At 34.3% G+C, this 21,381-nt stretch overlaps 3 protein-coding genes across 4 annotated transcripts; 2 read left to right on the top strand and 1 right to left on the bottom strand.

The window, feature by feature from the left end:
- Positions 1-495: 495 nt before the first annotated feature.
- Positions 496-7,245, top strand: LOC115242919. The gene is made up of 5 exons (XM_029819538.1): positions 496-3,537; positions 3,667-3,786; positions 3,891-5,472; positions 5,650-5,821; positions 5,959-7,245. Exons 1-5 carry the CDS (start codon positions 902-904, stop codon positions 6,180-6,182), a joined length of 4,734 nt encoding a protein of 1,577 aa, XP_029675398.1. The 5' UTR covers positions 496-901; the 3' UTR covers positions 6,183-7,245.
- Positions 7,246-8,926: 1,681 nt separating this feature from the next.
- Positions 8,927-13,825, top strand: LOC115242920 (protein Skeletor, isoforms B/C). Of its 2 annotated transcripts, none has more exons than XM_029819540.1 (12): positions 8,927-9,430; positions 10,228-10,447; positions 10,549-10,657; positions 10,993-11,231; positions 11,378-11,658; positions 11,763-11,899; positions 11,982-12,117; positions 12,187-12,385; positions 12,469-12,569; positions 12,657-12,911; positions 12,991-13,098; positions 13,253-13,825. In XM_029819540.1, the coding sequence occupies exons 1-12, from the start codon at positions 9,382-9,384 to the stop codon at positions 13,441-13,443; spliced, it is 2,025 nt and encodes a 674-aa protein (XP_029675400.1). In that variant the 5' UTR covers positions 8,927-9,381; the 3' UTR covers positions 13,444-13,825. The 2 variants fall into 2 exon arrangements, with proteins under 2 accessions (XP_029675400.1, XP_029675399.1); XM_029819539.1 differs by having other exon boundaries at positions 8,929-9,452; positions 13,253-13,819.
- A 389-nt stretch (positions 13,826-14,214) lies between these two features.
- On the bottom strand, positions 14,215-18,798 carry LOC115242921. The gene is made up of 8 exons (XM_029819541.1): positions 18,458-18,798; positions 17,833-18,075; positions 17,270-17,726; positions 17,065-17,183; positions 16,540-16,714; positions 15,490-15,597; positions 14,881-15,181; positions 14,215-14,776 (listed from the first exon to the last, which is right to left on the bottom strand). Exons 1-8 carry the CDS (start codon positions 18,727-18,729, stop codon positions 14,610-14,612), a joined length of 1,842 nt encoding a protein of 613 aa, XP_029675401.1. The 5' UTR covers positions 18,730-18,798; the 3' UTR covers positions 14,215-14,609.
- Positions 18,799-21,381: the final 2,583 nt, after the last annotated feature.

Raw genomic sequence — 21,381 nt, 5'->3', positions numbered from 1 at the left:
TCAATTATTTAAGTAAATTAATATTCTTTAATATAAAATATAATCACAAAACATAAATAAAATGTTATGTATGCGCAAGCGCAAAATCGTCCAAGAATCGTTCTGTTTCACGAGACAATCTCGGTGTGTGACGTTAAGGTGCCTTTACATGGCAGCATTAAGCGTCGAGCGTCTGCGCAGAAAAATGCGCAGAATTTAAAAGAGATAGATTCTAGGCTGAAATTAGATTCTGCGCAATTTTCTACGCAGACGCTTAACGCTGCCATGTAAAGGTACCTTAACGCTGCCATGTAAAGGTACTTTAAAGCCCGTATCAGACTACGCATTGAAGATTGAGATTGAAGATTGAAATTTGACCAATCAGGACAAAGAAATTTTAGTTCCTTTTGTTCTGATAGTCAAATTCCAATCTTTAATCTTCAATCTTCAATTTTCAATGCGTAGTCTGATACGGGCTTTATACCTCGTCTGGACGAACATTCCGGTATACGGAACGCACCCCAGCGGAGTGACTGGGGAGAAGCCGTGGGCAGCAGATGTAAAATGTAAACAAGAGTTTGATTTGAATCGTCGTTACAACGTAAGCGATTGTAACTGCAATTTCTCGTCGAGAAACGCGGATATTAGTGCGAGAGTATGCGAGATCTTCTCGAACCGAACGTAAACGCGTCAGGTATAAAGTGACGCACATCTGTATTCATAACCTGCAAGCATCCGTCATCGATAATAGACGCGCACGACCTATCGTGAATATTAAAAGCGGAATATATAAATATGTTTAATTTCTATTCGATCGTCGTTCGTTGCGATCGAGCGGGGAGAATCTACGCGACGACTTAAAAGTGCGAGTGAAAAACGCGGCGGCCGGAGAATGTAGAAGAGGAGAGGATGCTTCAGTAGTATGGAATACGATTCAGAATCAAGCTGCGAGGGCGGTTGTTGTTCGAGGGACCTCGCGAACACCGGCGACGATGAACCAGCTCGTCTGACGGAAGCGCGCGAGAAATGCGATCGCGCCTCCTGCAGCCGCTCCCCACCATTTACGGCGGAGCCGTTGAAATTGAAGGCAAATTTAGCCAAGAAGAGTCTCTCCGCGCAGGTAATGGAATATTATCGCAAATACTCCCGAGACGCGAATCTGGATCAATATTTCTCCCTACCCGTGTCGAATACTCCGCAGGAGACTGTTAACTACTACTACAGCGTGTACGAACTGAACGCACAGGTGGGCCCGAATAGGCAAGACTGTATCGGAGAAGAGTATAATCTAATGTCTTATGTCCCGAGGGAGAGACGTAGGTGGGTAAGGCCTCCATTGATCGGACAGTCCTCAAATACGGATACTTCAACCAGGTACGTTGAAACGTTGACAGATCTCCAGACACCATCGCCCGATTTCAAGCACCATCTCACGCCGGAAACGATACACGAGGAAAAAAATGAGAGCCAAGAGAAGTTTCCCGAGATAAACGACAGAAGGCTATCCTCCCCAACTTCCAGCGTAACTTCTCACAAACCACTGGAATGGGATAGCGGCGCTGATGTTGGTTACTTCAATTCACTCGACCATAATAAGCAAGACGACAAGAGATTAAGCACCATAGAACGCATGGCTCTGGCGCGAGGATGCTCGGCTGCTTTACGGTTAGATCCGGAAGGTACCACCGAATCCGGGATGCAATCGGGGAAGAATACAGGGGCGCATGGCGGTTCGAAATCATCGACTGCGCCTGATGCAAATTCCACACCGTTGGTAGCGCATGCTTCAGGATCGGAGAACGAAATAGAGATAACGCCTATTGTCAAGAACCATTTGCCTGGCATTATCACGGGAGATAATATAAAATCGCAAGAGAGATGCGTTGCGAATGATGCCGCAGAACCGAAAGCTATGATAAAGCCCACGAAACGGGAAGTACACAATTTCGATACCCCTACATCATCGTTTAAGACGCCATTGACGCTGGTGAAATATTCGACGGTAGAAAGAAGGATCGTAAATTCGAAACGTAAAGAAATTACACGTCCATCTAGTTCGCCGTTGCAGAAAAGCATCTCGATGAATGTAATACCCGCGTCGTCGTCAAAATCCTCTTTGAAGAGAAGTCAGAGCGAACTAAACTTACACGCTAAAGAAAAGAAATCTGTGTTGCCTCTAATCTTTAACTCTACGTCCTCTATCGCTACTGTGGTAAATAAACCTGCCACTTGTGATAAAGTAATACAGACAAGTCCAGACGTATGCTCTCAAGAATCCGTTGCCATTCAAGTTTCAGATCTTGACGAAAGCAAGTCGCCGTTGTTAACGGAGAAAGATCCTAATTTGCAAACGATACATTCTATTTTGAAAAAGTCCAATGGTACGTATAAGGTCAAAAATATAAGAAAATGCGAAAACGCTTCGCGTTCAGCAGATGATGTCGAGATCGGTACGAGCGCGAGGGACGCTCAAAGACATCGGAGCAGCACGGACATTTCGCAGAACGCGTCGACCTCGATAACACCTCAGCCCGACGAGGCGGAGAATGTATCCGGGAGAGCTAACAGTTTTGAATACTTTCCGGGACACACTTACGCAAACGTTCCGAACGGGAGGGATAGCCACGTGTCTTCGGATACCGGTAGATCGAACTCGACTTTACCAAACAGCAGCTCCAGCGTTAACGACAAGCTGTGGGGAGATTCGGATAGCTTGGTTCGAGACTTGGAGAGAAGCGTCAGCATCCTCAAGAGCCTCGTCGACGCCAACAAATGTGACAAGCAAGTTAAGAAAAGACTGATACAGCACGTGATAAAACGGCTGGTCACTGCAAAGTACACGGACGATAAAATTGAGCATAATTTGGAGGACAACGTTCCCTGGAATCCGGACGACGCAAGGAACAAGGTTTACCGAGCCCAATTGCTTCAGGCTTTGACGAACAAGCATAGCACCACCGAGTCCTCGGACGAGTGGAACTTGCAGAAGAAAGATATATCGATGCAGAAATCTGTAGGAACCACCAGTGACGTTATAAAGGAAGTCGCATTGGGAAGTAGTAACAGTGACAAGTTCGACCGACATACAGATAGAACAGAGATGGACGGTAGAAAAGCGCGACTAGGACTAAGAACCGATGACTGTCAGCGGAGCAGCAACACTCCGACGGATCCTGATAAGAGCGAGAGTTCCGAGTGTTTCGTACCTCAGCGCAATCATAAAAATGCTAAGGTGAACGATATATTCTGCTTCAAGGAGAACTGTAAACTGCCGCATCGAGAATCGACCACGACGAACAGCATACTCCCGGATCACAACAGGATCTTACTAGATGCCGTCGTTAACAATAGAAGGACACTCGTCGAATCTAATAATAATACGGATAACAATACCGATTGGAGATTGCCGACTACCTCGTCGGAAAGGCACTTTGAATTGAAGAAGTGCAGCATGTCCGAGTCCGGTGATTCTAAACTCGTTAATTACGCCGAAATGGAGAAGAGAAATCAACTGATTTGGATTACCAATGAAATCAGCCATCTCTGTAACTTGAAAAAGTACGTTCCGAATATTCGTATTTTAATAATCTCTTTATCGGACTAAAAAATTGTCAAATATTAAACAAGTTTTCTTTTTCTTTCCACAAAGTAGAATATTTATATTATTATATTTTCTTTATCGATTAGATTGCTAGAACAGCCTAGGCGATTAGAAAGACCGAAATCCTCACCGAGAAAGTCCAAATCGGCGAATCTCAAACCGAAGCAAACGGCGATAGTTAGACGGGAACAACACGCCGTACACGGGTAATGCGACATGTTTATACTCCGTAATGTAGATACGGAATTCTATATCATAATTTCACTTTATTTTAATCTCTTTCTCTCTCTCTATCTCTCTTCCTTTTCAGTAGTATATCCGATCTGCGGGAGGATTCCATGAACGAGCCGTGGTCATCTCACTGCAACTTGGCGACCCGCGAGGCTGTGTGTGATACCGTAATCCAGAGGATCATGAAACGTAACAGTTGCACGCAAACGACTACGAATCTATCCAGCGCCCATTCGAAGACGGGAGGGGAAATTGTGTCTGCGTCCAGAACGCAGAGATCCATAACGAAGCAAATCACTGTCGGTGTACAAACGTTACCTCGGGAAATGTCCTCGACACCGCTCGAATCGCCGATAAAATCGGATACGAAGTACATGAATTCTCAAAAACCATGTTATCAGAATGGTGCAAAATGCAGAGATCAATCGTGCCAAACACATAATACCGCCCGTACGTGCGTGCGGTGTAATCAGAAGCCTGACTCCGATACAGCTTCGATCAGATCGCGTAAAGGAGATGTGTCGATCGTTTCGCAGCAGACGCAGACGCAGACGAATTACGCAAATGACGACGGCGCGACGGAACCCACCTATCCCCGTGCATCGAAGAGTAATACCATCCAACAAAAACAGAAAGAGGCTAAGAATCAAATCAATGCATCCAAATCGAAATGTAGTTGCACTCGTAGTGACATTTGCTCGTCCACTAACGATAATAAATGTGGCCTAAACACAATTGAAGTCAAACGAACCATCGAAAAACAACCACTATTTACATGTGCATTGTGTTCCGAACAGAAACCTGTCGCGGATATCAGTAATGCCATTTATAATTGTGATGTATATCAAAAGAATCTCTCCTGCACGCGTGAAAGTATCTCGGGATCAAATGGTCAAACGTCGAGGAACCACATGAATGCGTGCGAATGCGATGTCAATGTTCCTGTTAAGGATGCGGATAGAAAAATCATCGGCAAATCCCGACAAAACTGTAACGCGGAGAATCAGAACAGACGCGGTTTGAATCATAACGAACAAAATAACACTGGAAAGAATTGCGATTGTGCTAATGAACGCGTTATGTATCGAAATTCGGAAACCACGACGGCGGAAACATTATGCGATCATTGTCATTCGAGCAGTAAAATCGACAACAACAACGGCACAACTTTGTGCCGTGCAGCGGAGCATCAAACGCAAAAGCAAATCTATTCTGACAGTTCGCAAGACACTAGCATAGTTCAACAACGTAAAGTACAAAATAGCGTATTAAAATGCAATTGTAACGAGGCTTGCTCTTGTAGTAATAATAAAGCGATCAAAGATACTGTCACAGCGTGCAAGAATTACGCATCGAAACCAAATATCGCAGATAATACCGGTATTAATAAGACAGAGAGAAATTGTCAACATTGTCGCGCGTGTGGTGCCGCGTATCAAAACATCAGAAAATGTGGATGTCATCAAATGTATCCCAAAGCTGTTGCGTATGAGGTGTCGTTTACGAAGGAGAATATCTCGAAAAATGAAATCTCGGATATCATTCCAATAATGCCAAAAGTTTCCAAGCAGCCTTCGAGTGCAGCCAAATTTGATACCTGTTCTTGCGATATTATGAAAAGGAATAACAAAAATAAAGTTCATCGAATGAGTACATTGCAGGTAAGAAATTTGATGAAACTTAATAGACGAAATACTCAATTTGTAGACTTGTCACTTGAATAAAATAATTTTCGTATTTATAATATCAAATATAACGTCCCGAATAACTATTATGATTGATTTTAAAGATGAAATATCATAGACTTTTCGGATTCCTGACAGTCAAATCAATTTCAGGATTATTTATCTAGAAACAATCCCGAGTTTGTGGGCAATGCGGAAACACGCCGACAATATTTATCGGAAATATGCCAATTGCGGGAATTGAGAAAAGAGAAAAGGATACAATTATTGGCAATGGCTAGTACATCTACTGTCAATAAATCCGCACCGATACGAAAGCCAACAGGTGAAATTTAATTATAATATACATTTGTCAAATTAATAATTTACATTGTATTATATTTAGAACAAAATTAATTTTTTTGAATATTGTAGCATTTTATAATATATATATTTCACAATTTTTTTTTATTGTACATATAGCTTGCGCGCAACGAAAAATTACCGACGAGGAAATGAAGGAGCGGTTACGTAAACGGTATCTCCGATTAAATGAAGTACGATTCAAACGGCGACAACAGGAACGACAAGAAGAAGCACGTCGAAATAAACTTATGGCAAAAATTTTTTGCAAGAGATTGCAACAAAAGGTTTTGAGAGGCCAAGTAAATTTATCTCAAAGTGTCAGCGTTATATCCAATTTGTAAAGTTCTTAGGGGTTACTTATGTAGAGTGCCTTTCTATTTTCAGAAGTCTATGAATAGAGCTATCTGAGGGATCTTTTTTTAAATTTTTGTTATTTTGTATATAATTATTGCATACATGAAATTGAAATGTTTGTCCATTTAAAATTTAGTTAAATAAAATAGCGCAGTTTTGCAGTACATTCGTACATTCACACAAATTATGTTATTTTAAGATATGTAGCAAATCTTCTACTTTTATTAATTATTGTTGGTTTAGCAATATTTTATATTTAAACAATTTTGTTAAAATTATTATTACCTATCCTATAAGAATGAATTGTGATTCTGTGCATCTGCAGAATGAACAAAAAATAAGTGAATTTTAAAAAAATCCCGGAGATAGTTCTTAATGTTATATATACTTATCTCCATTTTTTTTATGAATGCCTATTAAACGGGAAAATCTTGAAATATTCAATTGAACAAACTAAAGACACGCCATTCTACTTTAATTATATTACCTCAGATAGTTGCGTTAAAATTATGATACTGCGTGTTTTCTTCAGAATAATTACACATTAGAAGAGTGCGCTAAAATTTATATAATCTATTTATAATTATGGAATATATCACAAAGACCACAGATCTGATCTTGACGTGCTAAAGCCATGTATGCATAATTTTATCATTAATTAATTATTTATCTTTATGAGCACAAATAACATGACTAAATAGTACAAAAAAATATCGAACCTTTTTATATGTATTTTAGCTTTATATATTATAGATACAAAAAACAGATTCATTAGAGATATGATCTGACTTATCTTTTATTTTTTAATACAAAGATATTAGTATGACCGGAACATAATAATAGTAATAATTCATATTTATGCGATACATATAGTTTAGCAAAATTATTTTCACATGTGTCATTTCACAGTGAAACATATCATTCATATATATATCATTAATCAAAAAATGGATGCTTTAAAATAAGAACAATTGTTGCGTAGTACCTGAATCTTGTAGTAACACTTTTTTTATTACATATGAAATAAAACCTGCTAATGAATTCTTATAATATGTGTACTTTCAAGAAAACATTGTTAAGAATTTAGGTTTCATATATATATTTTCCTTTCCTTTTATTATTATTATCACTTTTATAAGCTGTAATATATTTATGTTATAGATTCCATTATATGTATGTCTTATCATATAATATGATCTTAAGTGTGTGAAGATTTTTCTTTTTTACTTTAAATTATCCGTAATATATACGTTTTCAGAATCTATAAGATAATTAATTCTATTTGCAGAGAATGTAAGTATATCTCTCAACATTCATGAAAACATGTAATATTGATATTTCATTCAGTGACTGGAATATTTTTTTTACTTTTATCTGATCTTTCTCGATTATTGAAACATCGGAATATCTTCGACATGATGGTTGCAGCAAGTGAGAAAATAAATTTCTGTATAACTTATGTTCATTATAACGCAATTGAAAATATATCGAGGACGAAATGATAAACTTACTTTCTTATCACAAAATCCTCGATTTCGTTTCTGTAGTTCTGTAGTGATCAATCCGTTTTCGGCTGTTTCGAATGTCGGCAACGACATAATGAACCGAAATTATATCAATCAATGAAGCAATGCGATGCAATATGTTTTATATACGGAAAACTCTGACAACCGACATGGAATATATTACGCTCGACGCTAATCGATCAAACAGCCACACGTAGGGAAGAAGAGAAGATATATACACACATTTAAACGTTGAAATAAATTTGATCAATTTAATTAGAATTTATTCCTAGAAATAGTGTCGTTTTACATTTGTAAGTATTTTATATTATATTAATGCATTTATATTGGAGAAAAAGAGTTAGAGAAATTAAAATTGCACGCACATACACAAAATATTTATTTTTATTTTATTCGATATTTATTTGAAAAATAATTTGTTGTCTTCTTTTTTTTTAGTTACACAATTTTTTTTTGTTAAATATTTTTTTGCATATACTTCTTTAAAATTGTGAATAATCACATATTTTATTCTAGAAGCGAAAAATGTAACGCAACGTGGCTAAATAGGACAAAACTTTCTATTTTTCCGACCATTTTAAGATAGATACTTTCCGCTTTTAAAAACAAAGAATTGACAAAAATTTCGAAAAATTGCAAGAACTTTTTCAACTTCAAAAGGAAGAAATGCTTTCGAAATTTTTAAATTAGATTATATTTTATTGTTTGATAGCAAATAAGTATTATACCTTTTCTGTTCAGTTTACTGTGCTCTACCTGCTCACGAGCGTTGTCAAGGGTGCTTTGGGACACCCTGTATATATTTATATGTGACTTTTTATATACGAACAAATTTTTTTGGACAAATTAATATCTTATAATCTAATTGCGAACAATATTGTAACAATAGTTGTTTCTCTCTCGAATCCATCGATCTGATGATACGTTTCGTGATTGATTGTGAATTTGTCAAAAAATGTGATTCACGATATATCAAAATAATCGCAATAATTATATCTGTTTGTTTCATATCCATACTTACTTTCTTAATAAAACAAAGTAGGGTGGAACAACAGGATATAAAGTAGCGTGGGAAGAACCGAAAATATGACTAATCGATGTTTCATCGAAAAGACATCTGGTCTATCGTCCTCGTCATTGCGCGAACTGGATTCCAAAAAGATGATGACAATGACCGCGACCGGTTGCAGTAAATTCGTTTTAACGTCGATTGGTCCCCGGTGTTCCCAAGCCAACAAGCGAGCGCATACTTTCTCTCGGGGAATGTACAGTCCGCTCGTAGTGCTTGTGCGTGGAACCGCGTTCCGTGAAGGCCGATTCGGTTTTCTAGCCGCATTTCCGTCACAAAAGACGACGGCGCGTCAGAGGAACATAATATTCTCGGCGAATTCACCATAATATCAAAACGCAAGACATCGCCGTTATTCGCGATCGCCAACCGTTATTCGTGACACCATATCGGACTCATTCACGGATCATTGACTTTGCTCGGACTCGCCTGATTATGAGCATTGGATCAGAGCTACCAGTTGTACATAATCCACTCCGATCATCTGTCCATTCCGTCAGTTTCTCTCCGCTTGTGATCTCTCGATTTCTTAGTCATTTCTCGATAAAAGTCAGTGACATGTTCTCGAATATTTAGGAGAAAAATGAAGCGATGGCGAGCGAGAACGAAAAGAACGGAGAGTGCTCTCGTGATGCTTCTAGGATGTTTGCTATTTTCTTACGGTAATTATTGATCTCGTATATTGTGTATAGAAATAGGCATTTGCAAAACAGAAAGAGATTGGTGAAAAAGAATTTGAGAAAAAACCGTCGCAAAATCAAAACGATAATAGTCAAAAAGATCGCTTCATCTGGCATTAATATCTCCCCGAAGGACATCGCTTCATTCGATATTTTCGAAAAACAAGTTTCCCTATGCAAACGATAGAAATCTAGAGCTTGGAATTTGAATTATTCAGAGAGAATTTATTTCAAACTGTATTAAACACATTTAAAAAAATAGATAAATTATCATGATAAATATGATTACAATATATTTTTTCTTTTTACATATACTTTGCTAAAATATATAAACATGCTATATTAAACGTTCGTCTAATTATAATTTTGTAATGTCGTAAATCGACACTCGGCTAAACTAATTTAAATAAAGTATGCGCACCAACTCCAGCGCTGGCTCTTACTTGCCAATTATTTATGTTTGAGTTTGTTATTTATTTTCTCTCTTTCTCTCTCTCTCTCTCTCTCTCTTATAATTTTATAATAGTTTTATATAATTTATATTATGAAATTTGAATTAATTTATATTATATTATAGATATTAGTTATTGCAACATTTGATTTTTATCTCGATATTATATTTATTATATTATTTTTGCTCTGATAAGAAATTCTGTCAATCTCTTAAATGTCTATATCGTATGCTATTATTTTATTTTATTTTATTTTATTTAATAAATATTTTTGTCAAGTCTAATAAATATTTTGATGTCGACAGCTTATGCGCAAGAAGATAATGGAGAATATAAGGGAAAATATTTGGGAAAGTTAAATCCCTATCATCATCAAGTTTCTGGTGATGTTTGGGCTGTGGATCAATATACCTTACTGTTGACGTCCTTTAATTATGATGGTAATGGAGCTGATACGTTTTTCTGGGCAGGAGCATCGAATAGACCAGGCCCGCAAGGATTTATCGTCCCCGATGAGTGGGGCAAGTAAGCTGTATTTTTTTTCTATAAATGTTTAAAAAAAATTCGAAATTAAATTCAACTATAAATTACTCAGTTCTTAATTCTAATAATTGCTTGGTTTTCAGGACAAATATATTAGATCGCTATTTGAACCGGTATTTTACACTCACCTTACCCGATAATAAGAAAATAACGGATATAAAATGGTTTGCAGTGTACGATTTACAAAGTCAAGTAGGTATAAATTTTAAGTATAATGTATTATGTGTGATTTCATGCTAATATTATTTCATATTTAGCACTAATATCTATGTAATATCGTAAAAGCAAGAATAAGTTAGATGCATTTATAAAGCGTATTTTAAACATAAAATATTCAAAGTATTTAATAATTTACAATTTGTCCTATTCTTGTTTATAAATTTAGATATTGTATCATTTCAATAATATTCTTAATTAAATGATGTATTGCCATATTACTAAGATATAGCTGTTACCGTTTTGAAATTTTTGTGCCATGATTAAGGTGAGGTCAGTTTAGTTGTTTAAAATTGTTTTTTCAACTTTAGAACACCTTCGGTGATGTGTACGTTCCGGAGGAGTTTGATCCACCCGCGCCACAAAAGATATCACAGCTGTCGAAAAGATCTCACAATGTTTCGTCAGAACCCATCGTGATTTTGGACTCAAAAACTATCAGCATATCACAATTTATGTACGATGGGCAAGGTGTGGACACGTATTTCTGGGTCGGTCTTGGTCCACAACCATCTAGCAAGGGTCACAAAGTACCCGATGAATATGGATAGTAAGAGAGAAATAATAGAGAATGTTATAATTTTTTAAAATCTATTACACTTATTTTTTTTGCCGCAAATACATTGATATACTCAAAGGATTGCATTTTATCAGTGCATTCTAAAATGTGAAAAGAAAATTTTTTCTACTTTTTAGCATGGATTCTCTTAGAACATACAATAACGAAGACATCATACTAGAACTGCCAGGCGATATGACGGTTTTCAACATAGATTGGCTGAGTGTTTTTGATGTAAAAACTAAATCGAATTATGGTTCTGCTATTATACCCGATGGACTCAATGTACCGCCGTCGTTGATAAAAATTATCAAGCAAACGCAGTCTCTTCCGAATTGCGTTCAGCTGCACAAACGATATCAAGTTGCCTGGGAAATCTTCGGCCCGCAGATTACCATTCAATTGGTAGGTCAAGTCGGTATGTATATTTAACGCAAATTATACATGGGTGTTATTATTTAAAAAACACTATGACATATTATTAATATGTGGAAATACGTTTTTTATTTATTTATTTTCTAGCCGAAGATGAGTATATGGCTTTTGGATTGTCCGGTTCGGAAAACTCCAGTCAAATGGAAGGTTCGGATGCAACCATCGCATATATGGACGATACCCGTGGATACGCTACGGACTATAATATCACAGCAAAGACACCAGTGCGTAACCTTGTTTAATGTGATTCTATGAAAAAAAGAAAAATGAAAGATAATGCAATAATGAATATCTTAATGATTCTAGTGTGGGAAAGTTCTTGGTCAGTACAAAGGCGTTTGCAGAGACGAGCTTCTCGGCGGTTTGGATAGCAATCAGCTCTTCACCGCGGTGAGAGAGAACGGTATCAACATCATTACGTATAGGCGTACACTTGTTTCATGTGAGTTACACGAGAGCTGGTGCGTTTCTCACATATACAAACACATGATATATATATATACTTTGACAGCCGATCCCGGAGACAAAGAATTCCCTATGGATAAACCAGTATACGTGGTCTGGGCTTTAGGCAGACTCGATAAAACTAATAACGAACCGAGCTTTCACGATTTGTATCCGAGAGGCGATGTAGTACTCGAACTAAATCGTAAAGAAGCAGAGAATGCTTGTATCGACTTTACGGAGACCAGCAGCAAACTTTCTCAAAAGTGCGAAGGATCTATAATGTTTCTTTACTTATAATCAAATTGCGGTTCTTGGTTTTAATCTCGTCTGTTACTTTTTTTTTTAGAGAACCTTGGCAGAAAGCCGAAATAATCGACAGAAGCGTTCGAACTTTCAAAGCAACTATCGGACCCTCCGGAGGAAAAAGAGGATATCAGGGAATTACGGGTATAAATTTCTTTGATCTTAGCTTAGATTCATAGCTAGATTGTTTTTCGACAATACATCACTTTAAGGAATTTTTTTTATTTACAGGGAAACCATCAGTGGGTCTTGCCTGGTACATCGAAGGCGCGTTGATACCTGAATTGTACTTACGTCGCGGATTAACATATAGCTTTCATGTTTATGGCGGGAACAATCCGCACAGCGCAAATCTGTACCATCCTTTAATAATAACCGATGATCCTCACGGAGGATACGACACGCTCAGCGATCTTGCGCAAAGTAAGATCAGAGTGTTGGCTGGAATTGAATTGACTAGAAGGGGTCGACCGCGACCGACCGCGGGTTGGTAGACTTTACATTCACTCTCCATCTTGTACGTTTATGTGAATTTTACGTTTATACGAATTTTATTATTTTTTAGTCGGGCCGCTTTGTTTAAGTAAGCATAAAGGTCGAGATAGAAGACTGGACGATACTTTTCCGTCGTTTAAGAAATTCAATAGGACTCTCATGCAAATCTGCGAACCAGGTAAGAGCTTGTTTCTTTCGAGTAAATCCAATTTATCGAATATAATTACAAATTTTTATCTCACGTCAACTTTAAACCGACTAAAACTTCCAAATGCACGTGTTTTTGTTATCATAAAGATTAATTTTATTTATAAAAATGATTTTCTTCTTAGGAGATGGAGGCACTTTAATATTGACTCCGAACTCGTCATGGCCCGATCTGGTTTATTATAACTCGTTCACTCATCCAAACATGGGATGGAAGATTCACGTAATCGATTCTTATACAAGGAGTAATGCGATTGCACATAAATTGTCATTATCATTCATTGCAATTACGACTGTGTTCTCTTATCTATTATAACATTAAGTATAATTTATAAAAACATATTGTATTAAATATTTTTTTCAACTTACAGAAAGATTACAGATTGAATCAGGATTCGCAAATTGCACGATTTATGCCAAACTAACATATACATCGCGATGTTACAATATAAAAATGATAAATCATCGTGTACTATTTTTCTTGACCTATATTAAGCAACTACTCCTAATAGTTCCTACACAATAAGTTGCATTCGTTACAATTTTGTGCGTTTATGTGCCTCTTGTGAGACATGGGAAATTCGGGATTGTTTATTGGACAGGAATCAGGGAATTCGGACTACGTTTAAATAAATTCATCGATATTTAACAATTGAAATAGTTGACGTGTAGCTTTTATTGGAAATATATATACGTATATTTGTTTATTGGTATTTTCTCATACAAGTCTTATTTCGCTCTTCGCTTTTCAGCTTCACACTTATCGCGGTTTCAAGTAACTTTGCGTGCACATGACTGATACTTCGCTGGTTTGACACGAGAGTCACTATTACGACCTTTTGTCATTTCGTGATACACACAGAAAAATACATACTATAATATATACAAGTAAATATTACTTGTTTTAAGTATTTCATAAGTAGTTTCATGTGGCATTTTTAACATCGAGGGAATCATGTCACTTCATCACATCATCATCCTATCAGTGAAAAAAAAATTAAATTATAATGAGAAAAAGGAGGGTAATATCATAAAACATTAATGAACGTTTTATAACAAATATATGTTTCTTGTGTAAATATTTGAATCTTTATACAACTTTCTTTTATTTATTTTTCGATTAAACGCAAGACTCTCCAATTCAGCAATACTTTGCACATTTCTGTACTTGTCTTATAAAATCTGACATTGAACAATATTTATAAAGTTTTTTATTTACGATTCAATGTTATTAAAAGAAGATGAGAAGTGTGACCTTATTTTATATAATAAACATAAAAATTAAATTAAGTTTTATCTATCTTAATACACATATCCAAATAGGAGAAAATAAGAAAAATCAAATAAGTATTTGTATATAAAAGCAATATAAATATTTCTATACAGAATATTTTTATTATATTATAATATTTGTAATTCCTGCATAAAAATGTTTGAAGTATTCGTGTATATATCCTAAATCTTCTAATGTAACATAAACTATTAATTATGCATCATTTCGTTAATTATAGCGACGTCACATGGATAATATCTTGCTAGCATTTCATTCGGTACATAATAAGGACGTTCGCAGAAAAATAATTTAGAAAAATATCGTCCTATCTCGTCATGTACGATAAATGGTGGTGAAGAAAATATCAATATATTCTCTGAAATAAAGAGAAAATATAATATTTTACCATGCTACAAATGAGAGAGATTTACTAAAGATGCTTTATATGCGATATTATAGCCTTTACAAATGATAATATACCTTGTCGTACATAACAGTATTCGTTATTGTCACAGAAAATTATGTAGTATGGTTTATGCGTCAAACACGTAGAATCTGTACAGTTCTTATATTTGCAAAATTTGATGATATTAGGTCTATTAAATATTTTGAAAGGTAAGCCATTGAAATAATAGTGCCAACCAACTATAACCCCACAATGAATTCTATTAGTATCATCATTACATTTATGGTTTACGATCGTTCCAATTACAAACTTTAGTTCTGCCGATCTTCTTTCTGGTTTGCTCCTTTTTATAATCTTAGATGATATAGATTCCCACTGAAAGAAGGATGTAACATTAGAATTTAACTAACCCCTTTTTTTTAAGTGACTTTTAAATTGATTTTTGTATCGATTTAAATTTCAGATAATTATGTAATTAGTGTTCATTCTTATATTTTAGTGCAATAGACATAGTCCGATATTCATAGTCCGTTTTTATATTCAAGATCGTCTTAAGTACGATCTTAAAATGCTAAGCGGCCATTTCTTTTGGTTGAATGAGATTTTAAAACGACCTAAGACCACACTTAAGACTTGAATATAAAAATGGACTATGAATACCAGCCTTAATATAAGTAAGTTACTTTTATATTTAATATGTCTGGGTAAGTGACATCCTGATCTGTTTCCCATGTATGCTGCAAATCTTGTATTGACTCAGATGACCAAAACTTAAGTAATGTCGGTTCTACCTGAAAGAACAAATATGTTATCTTAAAAAGTCCAATAAAAAAGACATGTATTCATTATCTTAAGAAATAGACTTATAATATTCTAATTATCGATAAGAAAATGTGAAAAAATGTTTGTTATTTTTTCTTATTGTTCATAAACAATAATTTATATTAGTTTAATATGTTTTTCTACAAAGATTATAATGATGTATAATTGATTGATGGTTATATTAACTACTGCTTAAATTAATAGAAGTCATATACAGAGTGGTATACTTTAGTTATTAGCATCATTAAGATTTTTTTAAAACAATTTCAACAACTCTAAATAATGTACCATTTAATTAATATCATAAAGTTAAGAAGAGATCAAAGCGCGAATACACTGTGGCAGCGCGAGCCCCTAAATTTTAAATTAGCGCGAGTTTGCATCGTATTACTTGTGCTTTAACTTATAAATATTGACATTCACACTCCCTTTCTTCATGTGTACAAACTTTTCGTCGTTTCAGTATATTCTGCTATTTATTGAAAATAAATGTTGTCAAGGGTAAGATCCAATCTTCGTGAAAGACTTGTAAAATATTTGAAATGATCATCAATTTGAATATTTGTAATAATGAATGATTAAGAGAGTCTGTAGTTTTTCTTTGTGTTGTTTCTAAAATGGTAAGTTAACAGGATTTGCGCTGCCACTGCGTATTCGCGCTTTGGTCTCTCACTAATTCCACGATAAATGATACATTATTTAGGGTTGTTGAAATTGTCTTGAAAAGTTTTTGATGATGCTGACAACAAAAGTATACTATTTCATTCCAAAAAATTGAATTGACTTTGAAATGACCTTGAAAATAATGTTAAGCTATATAACTGATTACGTGGTCAGATATTCCCCATCCATAGAAGCAACTTTTGTCTAAAACATATTTTTGTGTTATTAATAATTTCGAAACTATTCACCTGTAACACATTTAATGGAACATTAATAGACAAATTGAAAATATTTGGATCAAAAATGAACTCTATTCCAATATAGCTTCTTATAGGAACATCTCTTCGGATACGATCATATCTTCGAATACGATCATCTATGTCGAATCGACCATCCTTGTGTCTCACATAAAAATATTCTAGGCTGAGAACATAAAGAAAATATATGTACATACAGGCAACATACAAACACACATACGCGTGACCAATGATAATTACTAAAAAAGAAGCAAGAATATTATGCTTAAAGATATTATATTTTCTAAACATCACTAGAACAACAAAGACGCGCGCTGCGCGCGTGCTTATGCTTATGGACATTAATTATGTAACTTATTGTAAATTGTGATATACTAAAAATGAAAAATGTGCACGGGTATGTGTGATAAGAATAAAAATCAGAAAGATCGAATAGCTCTCTCTCTCTCTCTCTCTCTCTCTCTCTCTCTCTCTCTCTTTCTCTCTTTCTCTCCCCAAAGTTAAAATTATGCTTACTTTGATTTAAGAAAAATTTGAAGTTCAAAGCCGTTGAAATTTACAACGGAGTGTATTCCAACTCTTCGCAATATAGCATGATATATTGCTAGAAAAAATATTTCTTTTCTTCTTAAAACCTATACCATAAATAACAATGAAAACAATGAGTATAGCTGTCAGTTCATAGAATAATGAAACATAATAATTTCTTATAATAACTTACAATAAATTCAACTTCATCACCTACATGTGGATTTAAATTTATCCATAATTCTTGATATATTCTACCGTAATTCGATCGATCAGACAAAAATTCTTTGATTGCAATCAAAATCGTCTTCATTTCTTCGTAATGCCAATATGTATGGAATGTATTATAATTTCGCCAATGATTAAAATATTCATCAGACATCGCAAATATAGAATGCAAGGGATGTTTTTCTCTAAGATCTTGCAATATCTCTTTTGCAATATTGTCCAAGAACGTTTTTGTGTCTGAGTAATAGATAATTCTGTCAATATTGAACCATTGCACCAGAAGAATAATCATTTCTTCCAAAAGTTGATGATATCTGTGTCTACTTCTAAATTTTAGTATACTGTGCTTCAGATGATAATACTTCAGTTGTCGAAAAATGTAGTAGCTGTAATATCTCTGAGTCAAATCGCAACCAATTGTCCTGACAAATCAACATATTAATTATTTAATACATCAATTATTTAGATATATTAATTCATAATATTGTATCACATGTAAATATCAATTTAGTTTATTAAGTTGTATACCGTGGATGTTGCCGCATTATTCCTTCAAGCTCATATGTAACGATTTGATAAATCGTATCATTCCTGGTTTTGTCCAGAAATTTTAACATCGATTTTTTCTTGTTTGTTTCGCTTAAATTATCCTTAGGTATTTCGGATATTAAATTGTACATTTCTTTTACACATTTTACGACTGCTTTATAATCTTTTATAATCTTTTCTTCACTCGTCATGCTATCACAAATTATTCTTGTACGAGGCCATCTACAATTCAAAGAGAAGTTATGTTACATATTTTTTGAAAATTATACCAAACAACGTCATTGTATAAGGTAAATATTGAAATGCATAGATTTTCATAGGGAAAATTTTGCAAAAAGTACAAAATTTCATTATGGTTAGAAGTTTTCATTTTTTGTATAAGGTTTTTAAACGGAATGCTTTTTCAAGAACTTGGCTAAAATATTGGAAATATAAAGTTATAAATTTTGCACTTTTATTTCAATTCGGGCGATCATGTAACTTTTTATATCCCCGATCTTAAAAAAAATTTATATTATTAACTCTCTATAATTTCATATTTTGTTAGAGTTTTGATAAAACGTTCTGTAAAAGAATTTGCGAAAAACAAACAAAAAAGTAATACTTCTGATAGAGCTTTTTCATCCAAAGTTTATCGCCCCATGATGTTTGCTTAAATTTCTTGCACGTAGAACTAAAATTCTCGATGTCCTTGATGCTGATTTTCTCCAAAATCATAATAAGAATTTCGTACGACAAAGATTCTATTGTAGCCATCGTAATAATAATGATGAACCGTCGATAAAACAAGGCACGAAATTTCACAAGATAATCGTAATAAACGTATAAACTATCACTGATCACGCTATATGAGCGTACAAAGAAATACTGTAACATTTATTCGATCCACACAACCGAGCATACCAGATTCGGGACGCATATCACGCCAAACTGTGGTAGAGGGAATAACACAACAGTAGAAAAACGCGTTCATGTGAGACATATACGCGGTTTTTAATTGTGTGTGTATCCCCTCTATCACGATTTGGCGTGATGCGCGTCCCGAATCTGGCATGCCGAGCAGCTTTACTTGTCGATGGAAATATTCGATTCCGAATCGATCGTCCAAATCGATCTAGACTATCGATTTTTAAGAAATCTGATTTTGATACAAATTGATTAATTTAATAAGAAATCGTTTTCCGGTTCTTCGAATTCGCAATTCTGAACATGTATACTTGAAATTGTCGGTTCGATATCAACGTTTGTAGCTTGCACGACTGATAAAAATTTGTATCGACAATTATCGTAATACTTTCGATTATAGACATGATGTAAAAATATGACTTATCGAATAACGTTGATTGACTATAAAAAAAATGTATGTGGGGTAATACAATTTTTAAATTTGTGACGAAGTGACGATGATTTTAATTCCAATTATGATAAAATATTATTAAAAATAGATTTTTGAAGGATATGTGTATTAATATAATAAAATAAATTTTGAATATTATTTTGTCAACTGCTTCACGGTGTCACTATTTTCTCCAAAATAAAAATTAAGTAAAATTGATGTAATTTCATGTGGCATTTATAACATCGAGGGAATCATGTCACTTCATCACGTCATCTCCCTACTAGCGAAAAAAAACAAAATTATAATGAGAGAAAGGAGGATAATATCATAAAACATTAGTCGCGTTCGGCAGAAAAAGTGCTCAGTTATTGTCTGGTCAACATTCGACGTTGATTTGTTGGTTTTTAAAGTAAGAGCCAATCACAGATTGTAACATTGCTGCAATGTAATTGCAATGTTCTGTGCTGTATGGGCGCTCACTCGCCTTGACGCCTCCCTTTGAGAATCTCGAACGAGCATTCCATCTCCTTTTTCAAACATTTTCCCTCTCTCTCATACTCGTTGCCTTCATTCTTCTCTCCATTCCTCCGACATCGTTCGTTCTGCCTTTTTGTCGCTCTCGTTGACGCCTCGCCAAGCATATTATATACGACAACGTAGGCATGTGGCTGACAGTTTACTCCGAGATCTTGATCCGCTCGACACGCGAAGGATTGAAAGTATTCCGAAAGTATAATTGCGTTTACTTGCTTCCTGAATTTTCTTTCTCTCTGATCAAAACCACATCGAAGAAAAAGCAGGGGAAAAAGTGACGCAAAGATGGAAATGCACGTTACAAACATAAATGACAGCATAAATATTACAACCACAGAAGGTAATGCTCTAGTATGATAAAAAATGTAATATAAGAATATATTAAATTATCATTTTTAATATGTTGTGAATTTGATAGACTATCTATCTTGTACATAAAACTTGAGAAGTTTTTAATGTGTGATATTATGTATGCATTACAAATGCAGAAAGTAAGAGTTTGTAAATACAACGCTAATAATAAATTATCAATAAATGTGGTTGTGTTAATCTAAAAGTTTGTGCCAAACTAAAAGAAATTTTAAATATTATTTTAAATATACAATAGATTTTTTATCTATAATTCTGCGAGAGTTGCAATAATCATGTACACGATAATAAATAATGTAATTATTAAAAAATAAAGATAATAGTATTAATAATGTTTAAAATCTTGAAAAAACTGAATACTTTTTTCAAGAGAAATTTAAACTTATACTATTAAAAAATTAATATCTTTAATTACATCTTATTAAATTAATCTTAACAGCAAAATAATATTTGTGAAATAAAATAGTAAAATACTTGATGTTCCCTTTTATGTGCAAAAGACTTATTTTATCAATTTTTTAAATCATCAACATTTTATTAGAATTTTTAATTGATTATCTCCATTTTATCAGACTATATATTAGGTCTTAAGATTTTTTAATAATTAATTTTTCGGCAAAAACCTTGATTAACATTATACATTTGATATATCAAACACATTGCCAATAGAAGAAGGTTAGAACGTAAATGCTTACGAACATTCCAATCTATAAATTTGTCGATTGCACATTCAGAATTGCATCATGCGAGTCTCATGTTGATAATATAATTCGAGCTGGGAGAGCCAATAAGCAATTATAACGCGATCGCAAACGCATTAATTCGAATAAGTGATGACTCAATAAGAAGACAAATGTCCGCAGAGGCACAATCTACTATACGAAATCTCGTATACACAGACTTTTTGGAAAAACACTGCTCCATAAAAAGCCGACATTGCATCGATAACGCGTGCTTTCTCTAGAAGCTCCCTATATAACCGATAATTATCATAAGTCGCATTGAAATGTATTTAATGTAATTTAAATTTACTTGTAATGTAATTTACAAGTTTGCATCTTCAATTATTTCATTCTTTATATACTTTTGTGTATGTAAAAAGTTATGTATCTGTAATTTTTTAAAAATTGCATTATAATCTTGTTAAATATATAGATACACAACCGGAGTATAAACGCATTAATTAATTTTTTTACATTTATTTAGATGCTGAAATAAACTTTAAAAAAAGAGATGATTAATACTTCCCTTCATATGTAAATAAAAAAAAATAAATATATATATAT

The sequence above is a fragment of the Formica exsecta genome, unplaced genomic scaffold (assembly GCF_003651465.1).
Source record: "Formica exsecta isolate Colony F162 unplaced genomic scaffold, ASM365146v1 scaffold66, whole genome shotgun sequence".
NCBI lineage: Eukaryota > Metazoa > Arthropoda > Insecta > Hymenoptera > Formicidae > Formica > Formica exsecta.
Note: the sequence above shows the minus strand (reverse complement) of the source record. Positions and strands in the feature narration are given on the sequence as shown.

Bases quoted from the DNA above. Each gene is read 5' to 3' on its own strand.
- LOC115242919 (XM_029819538.1), top strand. From the start codon at position 902: ATGGAATACGATTCAGAATCAAGCTGCGAGGGCGGTTGTTGTTCGAGG. The intron at 5,473-5,649 runs GTAAGAAATTTG...AATCAATTTCAG, and splicing joins ATCGAATGAGTACATTGCAG to GATTATTTATCTAGAAACAA. The intron at 5,822-5,958 runs GTGAAATTTAAT...TTGTACATATAG, and splicing joins ACCGATACGAAAGCCAACAG to CTTGCGCGCAACGAAAAATT.
- LOC115242920 (XM_029819539.1), top strand. From the start codon at position 9,374: ATGAAGCGATGGCGAGCGAGAACGAAAAGAACGGAGAGTGCTCTCGTG. The intron at 10,658-10,992 runs GTAGGTATAAAT...TTTCAACTTTAG, and splicing joins TGTACGATTTACAAAGTCAA to AACACCTTCGGTGATGTGTA. The intron at 11,900-11,981 runs GTGCGTAACCTT...TAATGATTCTAG, and splicing joins ATATCACAGCAAAGACACCA to TGTGGGAAAGTTCTTGGTCA.
- LOC115242921 (XM_029819541.1), bottom strand. From the start codon at position 18,729: ATGTTACAGTATTTCTTTGTACGCTCATATAGCGTGATCAGTGATAGT. The intron at 17,184-17,269 runs GTAAGTTATTAT...TTTATGGTATAG, and splicing joins GTGATGAAGTTGAATTTATT to GTTTTAAGAAGAAAAGAAAT. The intron at 15,598-16,539 runs GTGAATAGTTTC...TTGTTCTTTCAG, and splicing joins TTCCATTAAATGTGTTACAG to GTAGAACCGACATTACTTAA.